This window comes from Borostomias antarcticus, assembly GCF_949987555.1.
Source record: "Borostomias antarcticus genome assembly, chromosome: 11".
Classification (NCBI taxonomy): domain Eukaryota; kingdom Metazoa; phylum Chordata; class Actinopteri; order Stomiiformes; family Stomiidae; genus Borostomias; species Borostomias antarcticus.
The window spans coordinates 26,200,805-26,210,804 of record NC_140244.1 but is presented as its reverse complement, the minus strand read 5'-3'; the positions used below and the strand labels follow the sequence as shown (position 1 = coordinate 26,210,804).

At 49.6% G+C, this 10,000-nt stretch overlaps 1 protein-coding gene across 1 annotated transcript in view; it reads left to right on the top strand.

The window, feature by feature from the left end:
• The window catches only part of cdk16 (cyclin dependent kinase 16), a gene marked incomplete at its 3' end in the record, with an annotated part of 24,812 nt that extends 16,414 nt beyond the window's left edge, over window positions 1-8,398 (top strand). The window contains exons 8-16 of the mRNA XM_084446216.1: window positions 1,578-1,672; window positions 1,893-1,955; window positions 2,639-2,762; window positions 4,526-4,646; window positions 4,989-5,086; window positions 5,317-5,422; window positions 7,852-7,894; window positions 8,131-8,221; window positions 8,316-8,398. Of these exons, the coding sequence (XP_084302342.1) occupies window positions 1,578-1,672; window positions 1,893-1,955; window positions 2,639-2,762; window positions 4,526-4,646; window positions 4,989-5,086; window positions 5,317-5,422; window positions 7,852-7,894; window positions 8,131-8,221; window positions 8,316-8,398 (824 nt within the window). The remainder of the gene's footprint in view (window positions 1-1,577; window positions 1,673-1,892; window positions 1,956-2,638; window positions 2,763-4,525; window positions 4,647-4,988; window positions 5,087-5,316; window positions 5,423-7,851; window positions 7,895-8,130; window positions 8,222-8,315) is intronic.
• Between the last annotated feature and the right edge of the window lie 1,602 nt (window positions 8,399-10,000).

Sequence of the window (10,000 nt, the reverse complement as noted above, 5' to 3'; positions counted from 1 at the left end):
AACCAACTACACTATAAATTTTGTGCTGGCCATTTTGTCACGTCACACACTACTGGTTTTGACTCCCTTTCGGATCTCAGAGGTCCAGATGTCTGAGGTTCTACAGAATATGACTCCAGCACATACGCCTGCCCCAACTGATATTCCACTCCATCAATCAATCAATCAATCAGTCAAATCAAATCCTTTATTTAACCAGATAGGCATCATTGAGATTAAAATCTCTTTTTCAAGAGCGATCTGGCCAAGAAGGCAGCAGAAACAAAGTTACAGCAATAAAAGAAACATAACAACAGACAATACAGAGAGACATACTTTCACAGTAAGAATCAGTTTGAGGGCAAGTTATCAAACACGGTTTCACTGACCAGGAGAGCTGGTTTCATCGTCTTTTAAAATGGATTTAAATTCACCCAGTGTGATCACATCAAATAAGTACACCAGCCCCTACACTGCACAGCACTACTCCAGTGCATATACTGTACCGGCCTTTAGGGCTGGGTATCGAGTCGAATTTCAAGAATCGATTCTATTCCGATTCACAAGGTTCGGAATCGATTATCACGATTCAATTCAATATCGATTCGGTTAGTGTTACTAAAACCTGTTTTTTTAGCTGTAACCCTAATTACATGACTGCCAAGTTATGCAACACATCAATACTAGGGCTGGGTATCGATACTGATTTCCAAAAATGAATGAATGAATGAATCATTGAATGAATTAATGAACTATTCATTCCTTCATTTATTCATTCATTCATTAAATAAAAGATCGCTTTTGGGATTCATGAATTGATTCTGATTTTTTAAACCCAGCCCTACCGGCCTGAACACATGCGCATATCTCGGGTGTCATATCGGTGGGGCTCATATATTTGGGAACAGCCCGTTTGTCCCATTGTTCCAGACATGAGTAGTCGAGCACCGAAAAGCAAGTGAAAGCAATTACAAATAGCATGTTGTCCCGGGCCAGGCCTGACACAGACCTCCAGACGGGGATCGGGGCCTCCACCCCGGGCGCTGTGCCCACCCCAGACACCTCCACCCTGGGCACGCCGCCCACCCCAGACACCTCTCTGTCCAGCAGGCCCGGCCGACCCCGAGCTATAAATACCCCCGCGCGTCAACTCGGAAACCGGAGAGCAGAGCCCCGGCACGCCACTCGCTAAGTCCGTTTCCAGGAAGCGCTTGGAATTCTCTCGCTGGTGCTTCCTTGCTTCCTGCCCGGTGTCAGATCTAAGCGTGACGGGACGGGTGGAAGTACGTTCCTCTCCCCCACAGCTCGGCCATGACAGGTCAGTCTGTGGTCTCTCCCAGGAGAGAGAGCTGCTGTTTTAGCTCGTCTAAACGGGGCCGGGCGGCGGCTTTGGAGACGGGCGTGGCGGTGGCTACCGGCGAGGCTGATTCCAGGGAGGGCCTCGCATCAACACAGCTGCTACCGGCTGCTCAACAACCATGTAGAGACATTGAGAGGGGGGAAGTTATCTAGTTTATTTTGGAAACTTGTAACATGGAACTTGACTTGATTGTTTGTTTATTTATTTGCGTGTTTGTTTGCGTGTTTGTTTGTTCCAGTGTCCCTGCTGAAGGATCTGAAGCACGCCAACATCGTCACCTTGCATGACATCATCCACACGCAAAAATCTCTCACGCTGGTCTTTGAGTACCTGGTGAGTCACGCAAACACACACACACACACACAGGAAACATGAGTTGCCTGACATGCACAAACACACATTTAAGCTATTAGCTTACCCTCCGTCTACTTTACATGGCGTGTCAACATGCCTCGCCTCAGATAGCATGGTCCATGTGTGCCCACCTCAGGCGTGTGCGTCAGGGATACATGTGTGTACTGTTAGTAGCTAATGTGTGTTCTCTCCCTCCCAGGACAAAGACCTGAAACAGTACCTAGACGACTGTGGCAACTCGATCCACGTCCACAATGTGAAGGTGAGACTCTGACACTGCCGACAGAGCAGAAGACGGATCTAATAGATTTAGCTCGATACATTAAAAGGATTTGGTAACATGAGTACTGAATGATTCGGTTAATCTGCACCGTTCTGACACTCTACAGCCGTCGTCTCTTCCCTCACAGGAACAATAAAGTTATTGGGATTTGAATCGAATGAGAAGAAGAGCTATAGTAGTGCCGTCGTGTTTCTAACTGTCGCTCTGCTCTGCCCGATGAAGAGAAAAACCTGCACTCACTCCCGAAAATAGACAGTATAGTCTTCAGAGTTTAACCCTTTGAATACGACCGCGTCATTGGCAAAATTGTAAAAATATCACACAAAAAAAATAGTTAAAAAATATCGTAAAAAAATCTAAGAAATTCCAACACTCCCTGAAAGCTGAGAAACTGTGCTTTCTAGTAATAGAGGGAACATCCAATTAATATTTCGAAATGTTGGAAATGTACTGAAAGGGTTAACAGGCAGTTGCTGAGGCTTGAGGCCTAAATGTGTCTGTTTGAACTCTAGTGTGTTTCGTGAGCGCCGGTTCTGTTATTGATCTACTGCATCACCCTGCCGGGAACCCGTGCCTGTTCATGTAAACAAGTTGTGCGCAGTCTCACGCTTCACACTCTCTGCTCTCTCTCTGCTCTCTCTCTGCTCTCTCTCCCCCTCCAGCTCTTCCTGTTCCAGCTGATGAGAGGTCTGAACTACTGCCATCACCGGAAGGTTCTGCACCGCGACCTCAAGCCCCAGAACCTGCTCATCAACGAGCGCGGCGAGCTCAAACTGGCCGACTTCGGTCAGTACCTCCACCAAAAATACTCCAGGTTAAGGAGAGAGATCTACTGAGACTCTAGCTAGGTTAAGAAGAGATATCTACTAACTTGGGTCAGTACTTCTACCACCAGAGATCCTCTAGGTTAAGAGGAGATATCTACTAACTTCGTTCACTACCGCCAGAGATCCTCTAGGAGATATCTACAGGGATTCTCTAGGTTAAGGAGAGATATCTACTGACTTCAGTCAGTGCCACCAGACAGTCTCTTGGTTAAGAGCAGATATCTTGGGGCGGCTGTAGCTCAGCTGGTAGAGCGGTCGTTCAATGATCGAAGGGTCAGTGGTTCGAATCCCAGCTCCGACTGTCCACATGTCGAAGTGTCCTTGAGCAAGACACCTAACCCCAAAATTGCTCCCAATGAGCAGGTTAGCACCTTGCATGGCAGCTACCGCCATTGGTGTGTGAATGTATGTGTGAAAGGGTGAATGAGAGGCCATTGTAAAGCGCTTTGAGTGCCGCTAAGGTGGATAAGCGCTATATAAGTGCCGTCCATTTACCATTTACCATATCTTGGTCATTGACAACAAGACGGTGAACTGGCTTCCCCTCTCATATCTCAGATATTAGCATTATCATTAGCACCAGGACAAACCCTTGCAAATACTGCATGAATAACCGGTTGTTTTTAGCTTTTAACCTGGCAAGAGAACTCAGTCGGGTTCAGAATCAGTTGGTCTTCTATCTGTCTAGAGCAACCCTCGGTGGGGGGGTTGTAGTTGGGTGAGATTCCTGTGTGATCACACGTCATCTACAGTAACACACGCACCCTGGGATTATTTCCAACATCAGATGGTATTCATTTACCAAAACGATGAGGACTGTAAAGTAATACCAGCGGCTCGGCCCCCGAAGGGGACAGCCATGTGGGACTCAGAAGCCCTTTCTGGGGAGAATCTCCAGCGCCGTGTTTTCATAGGTTTGATCTGCGTCTGGGAAACTTCCCTTCGATATTTATTTGACAGGATGTCTGTAGGTCAGTGTGTGTGTGTGTGTGTGTGTGTGTGTCCTGTCCAGCGAGGCGGCCTGGGCCCAGCTGGCCGACGCAGCGCGTGGTGATTAAGAGTCTTGTCAGCAGTGATCGTAAACACGGAACGCCAGTCTCTCTGAGGAAAACAGACAACTGGCGTTTTCACCTGGCGTCTCTCTGTGAAAACGCAGTTATTGAAGCCGCTCCAAAAAGTCAGCAGTGGCCTCATCCAGGATTAAGCCTGGCCCCCAGGGGTCCAGTGCCTCTGGTGCCGGGCTATTTGGTGTTCTTGAGAGGGGCCGGGGGGGAGGGGGGGCATGTCTGTTCTGGAGAGGGTCGGGGGGGGGGGGGGCATCTCTGTTGGACATGTGGTTTTTCTGGGCCATTTAACTCTCTGCCAGAGCTGGTTAGCCCACTGGAAATGTCACGGACATACATGCGAGCACACACACACACACACACACACACACACAAACACACACACAAACACACACACAAACACACAGAGACACTCGCACAGACACACACACAAACACACCCACACAAACACACATGCACACACACATTCACACCACCAGCATTTCAATCAGAAACACACACACACCATCCCAAGAACACCTCAACATGTGGACAGGCGAAGCCGGGATTCGAACCACCGACCCTACGATCACTGGACGACCCGCTCTACCTCTGAGCCACAGCTGACCCACAGGCCCGGCCCAGCTTCTCTTTAACTGGACCATGTTGTTTGTCCCAGGTCTGGCCCGGGCCAAGTCCATTCCCACCAAGACGTACTCCAACGAGGTGGTGACTCTGTGGTACCGCCCCCCTGACATCCTGCTGGGCAGCACTGACTACTCCACACACATCGACATGTGGTGAGGACACACACACACACACACGCGCACACACACACACACGCACGCACACGCACGCACGCACACGCACGCACACACGCACACACACGCACACACGCACACACACACACACGCACACACACACACACAGGCTAAACACACAACACTCTGGCCATATAAAGATGATGATTAAGTTTCTAAATGGAATTTTGACAGTGAAACTGACTTCTCCCTCTCTCTCTCCCTCCCTTTCAACGACCTCCTGTCTTCCTCTCTCCCTCCCTCCCTCCCTCCCTCCCTCCCTCCCTCCCTCCCTCCCTCCCTCCCTCCCTCCCTCCCTCCCTCCCTCCCTCTCTCTCCCAGGGGGGTGGGGTGTATCTTCTATGAGATGTCTACAGGTCGTCCTCTGTTCCCTGGCTCAACAGTGGAGGAGGAACTGCACTTTATCTTCAAACTGCTCGGTGAGCACACACACACACACGCACACACACACACACACACGCACGCACACACACACACACGCACACACACTCGCACACACACACACGCACACACAAACGGTCAAGATAAGATGTCACTATTATCACTTGAAAGTCTAATTTGTGTGTGTGTGTGTGTGCGTGTGCGTGTGCGTGTGTGTGTGTGTGTGTGTGTGTGTGTGTGTGTGTGCGCGCGCGTGTGTGTGTTACAGGTACCCCCACAGAGGAGACCTGGCCTGGTATCACCTCCAACGAGGACTTCATCTCCTACAGCTACCCTCGTTACCGTGCCGACCGCCTGCACAACCACACCCCAAGGTGCCGCCCACCTCATTGATCATTGGACGGTTTGGTTAATGCTGTGTTCCGATTGGACGGCTCGGCTCATGTCGGGTACTCTGATAAGATATTCAATTCAATTCAAACTTTATTGAAGACACACCCCATGGGAGGTCCATAGCACAATAAAATACAAAATACAGAAAATGGATAAAAAGAGAAAAGAAAAAATACAAAACATACGATACAAAGACATTCCACGACGATCAGACTCGTGTACACGGACAAGAACGGTTCCACATTCTGGAGGAGAACCAGACAGAACCGCGTACAGGGTTGCTTACGGCGTTTGCTGACTCAGACCCTACAGGCTCGTCTATAAATAAGACTCAGCACCAACGCAGAGCAGGTGAGTCCAGCAAGACCAAACGACCTTCGACCCCGCAGCTTCCCAGAGCCTCACCAGCAGCCTCACACTGTCAGCATCAACCCCTGGGAGACTCCGCATAATCTAATCAAATCAAATCAAACTTTATTTGTATAGCGCATTTCATACACAGAGGCAACACAATGCGCTTTACAGAGGGCAATGAGGGGGGGCATCGGTCCCACCCCTACATATTCCAGAGGGATGTAAAAAAACAGTTTCACCCGGGGGCCAGAAAAGTGAGCTCCTGGAAAATGTTTGTCTTGGCTAAGAACATTTACAGAGCAGTAAACATGGGCTAGATACTTTAAAGAGAGACATGACTAACAGGATAGTGCACAAATAGTTACTAAGCATACTGCTTAGTCTGTAGAGTCAGTATATAGTAAAAGTAAGTAGCCTTGAGAACCAATGGTTCTGGACCCTAGTGGCTCATAGGGCAGGATTCTATCTCCTGACTCCTTAGCGTGAGCTAGCGTTAGCTACCATGACCTCATAGGTAGGGTTCTATCTCCTGACTCCTTAGCGTGAGCTAGCGTTAGCTACCATGACCTCATAGGGCAGGATTCTATCTCCGGACTCCTTAGCGTGAGCTAGGGTTAGCTACCATGACCTCATAGGGCAGGATTCTATCTCCTGACTCCTTAGCGTGAGCTAGGGTTAGCTACCATGACCTCATAGGTAGGGTTCTATCTCCTGACTCCTTAGCGTGAGCTAGGGTTAGCTACCATGACCTCATAGGGCAGGATTCTATCTCCTGACTCCTTAGCGTGAGCTAGGGTTAGCTACCATGACCTCATAGGGCAGGATTCTATCTCCTGACTCCTTAGCGTGAGCTAGGGTTAGCTACCATGACCTCATAGGTAGGGTTCTATCTCCTGACTCCTTAGCGTGAGCTAGGGTTAGCTACCATGACCTCATAGGGCAGGATTCTATCTCCTGACTCCTTAGCGTGAGCTAGGGTTAGCTACCATGACCTCATAGGTAGGGTTCTATCTCCTGACTCCTTAGCGTGAGCTAGGGTTAGCTACCATGACCTCATAGGTAGGATTCTATCTCCTGACTCCTTAGCGTGAGCTAGGGTTAGCTACCATGACCTCATAGGTAGGGTTCTATCTCCTGACTCCTTAGCGTGAGCTAGGGTTAGCTACCATGACCTCATAGGTAGGGTTCTATCTCCTGACTCCTTAGCGTGAGCTAGGGTTAGCTACCATGACCTCATAGGTAGGGTTCTATCTCCTGACTCCTTAGCGTGAGCTAGGGTTAGCTACCATGACCTCATAGGTAGGGTTCTATCTCCTGACTCCTTAGCGTGAGCTAGGGTTAGCTACCATGACCTCATAGGTAGGGTTCTATCTCCTGACTCCTTAGCGTGAGCTAGGGTTAGCTACCATGACCTCATAGGTAGGGTTCTATCTCCTGACTCCTTAGCGTGAGCTAGCGTTGGCTACCATGACGCTAGTATGTCACAGGGACTCACCCCCAATCCAACCATTGATGCTGAGTGCCAAGCAGGGAGGCATTGGGTACCATTTTTTATAGCCTTTGTTATGACTCAGCCGGGGATCGAACCCCCGACCTCCCAATCTCAGGGCGGACCACAGGCGTACAAAAAGCTTTAAAGAGAGAGATCTTCACAGTGACTGAACACTTCATAGTGACTGAACACATACTAAATTCACGAGACAACAGGAACACGGTCTGATATAGTTTGGCCATTAGGGTTAAAGGGGCACAGTCACACTTGTCTCAGTTGATATTACTGTATTTTGATTAAATGCTTAAATTCTTAATTTAATATAATTTAATTTTATATAAAATTCTTAATACTTAATAATGTACAATGCTTTGTTTCTTTGTAATTATTTACTTAAGTTTATTTATTTGAGATATTCTGTTTGTTGTCAAATTCATGATTAATATTTGTTATTTATCTCATCTAAATGTTGACATGTTCCAAAAATTAACTTTTTCATTCATTCATTCATTCATTCATTCATTCATTCATTCATTCATATTCTAATGTTGTGTTCTCCCCCAGACTGGACAATGAAGGAGTGGATCTGCTGTCTAAGCTGCTGCAGGTGGGTTCTCAGGACACAGGGGGCGCTTGATTTGACTCAGCTAGCAGGCAGGGTTCATTCTGCCCACTTTGGGACATTTAGAAAAGTTGAAGTGCACTTAGACAAAGAACAGTCAGCGTTTAGATTATCAATGTGTATGTGTGTGGCTCTTTCCTCAATTTGTGTGTGTGTGTGTGTGTACGTTTGTGGTTATGTACGTGTGTGTGGGCGTATGTACTTGTGTGTGTGTGTTGCAGTTTGAGGGAAAGAAGCGCATCTCAGCGGAGGACGCCATGAGACACCTGTACTTCCACAACCTGGGAGAGAGAGTCGTCACACTGCCCGACAGTGAGTCTCACATACACACACACACACACACACACACACACACACTCACTCCCATCATTAGTGAAAGTCTAACCTGAGTTGTTCTCTCTTCCAGCTACATCAATATTTGCACTTCCAGACATTCAGCTGGAGAAGGAAGCGGCCATTAGACCCAGCGTCCTGCCTGACTCTGGTTAGTAGACCTGCCGTAGACCTGCCTTAGACCTGCCTTAGACCTGCCTTAGACCTGCCTTAGACCTGCCTGAGTAGACCTGCCTTAGACCTGCCTTAGACCTGCCTTAGACCTGCCTTAGTAGACCTGCCTTAGTAGACCTGCCTTAGACCTGCCTTAGACCTGCCTTAGTAGACCTGCCTTAGACCTGCCTTAGACCTGCCTTAGACCTGCCTTAGACCTGCCTTAGACCTGCCTTAGACCTGCCTTAGTCCTGCCTTAGACCTGCTTGACTCTGGTTAGTAGACCTTCCTGACTGGCTAGTAGACTGCTGCTCTCTCTGCTCACTGACTGGACAGTTGAGCCCAATGCCAACCGCAAATTTCAGACGACAGGTTCTGTGCTAACGTGAGAAATTAGAACGATATTATTTTAAACCAGGTTAAGAACACTGAAGCGTTGTGCACAGATAGATCGCGCGACAACGTCTAGAATCCAGCGTGTTTTTGGGCTCTCTGCTTAACAACTAACTGTTTCTGCCGGGTGTGTGTTGGTGGTTCTGTGTCGTGGTTCTCGGCTCGCTGACTGTTTCTGCCCGTGCTCTCTAGCGCTGGCGTTCTCCTGCCCCGTCGGGAAGAGTAACTGTTCCACGCTCACTTCACTCTGTTCCAGAATTCTTGCAGCGGTGCTTGAGGTTCCCTCACAGCTTAGGTAGATTCTGTTCACCTCCTCCTCCCACCAGGAGGCCGTGAACCACCCCCTGCTCCTCCCTAGCTCCCTCCATCCCCCTCTCTCTCTCCTCCTCCTCCCACCAGGAGGCCGTGAACCACCCCCTGCTCCTCCCTAGCTCCCTCCATCCCCCTCTCTCTCTCCTCCTCCTCCCACCAGGAGGCCGTGAACCACCCCCTGCTCCTCCCTAGCTCCCTCCATCCCTCTCTCTCTCCTCCTCCTCCTTCTCCCTCCTCCCTAGCTCCCTCCATCCCCCTCTCTCTCTCTCCTCCTCCCACCAGGAGGCCGTGAACCACCCCCTGCTCCTCCCTAGCTCCCTCCATCCCTCTCTCTCCTCCTCCTTCCTCTTCCCTAGCTCCCTCCATCCCTCTCTCTCTCTCCACCCCCTGCTCCTCCCTAGCTCCCTCCATCCCTCTCTCTCTCTCTCCTCCTCCTTCCTCTTCCCTAGCTCCCTCCATCCCTCTCTCTCTCTCCACCCCCTGCTCCTCCCTAGCTCCCTCCATCCCTCTCTCTCTCTCCTCCTCCTCCTTCCTCTTCCCTAGCTCCCTCCATCCCTCTCTCTCTCTCCTCCTTCTCCCTCTTCCCTAGCTCCCTCCATCCCCCTCTCTCTCTCCTCCTCCTCCCTCTTCCCTAGCTACCTCCATCCCTCTCTCCTTCTCTCCCTCTTCCCCTCCTCTCTGTATCCTGTCTGGAACCTCCCCTCTCTTTCCTCTGTCTCTCTCCCTTATTTCTTGTCGTTCTGTTTCCATCGGTGCTTTCTCTCTTTCTCTCCTCCCCCACTCTTTCTCTTTCTCTCCTCCCCCTCTCTTTCTCTCCGTTCATTCTTCCACAACGAGTCTCTGGTGGCGTCCACCCCTACGGGGTCAGGGAGAGGTCAATTCAGTTTCCATTCATACATC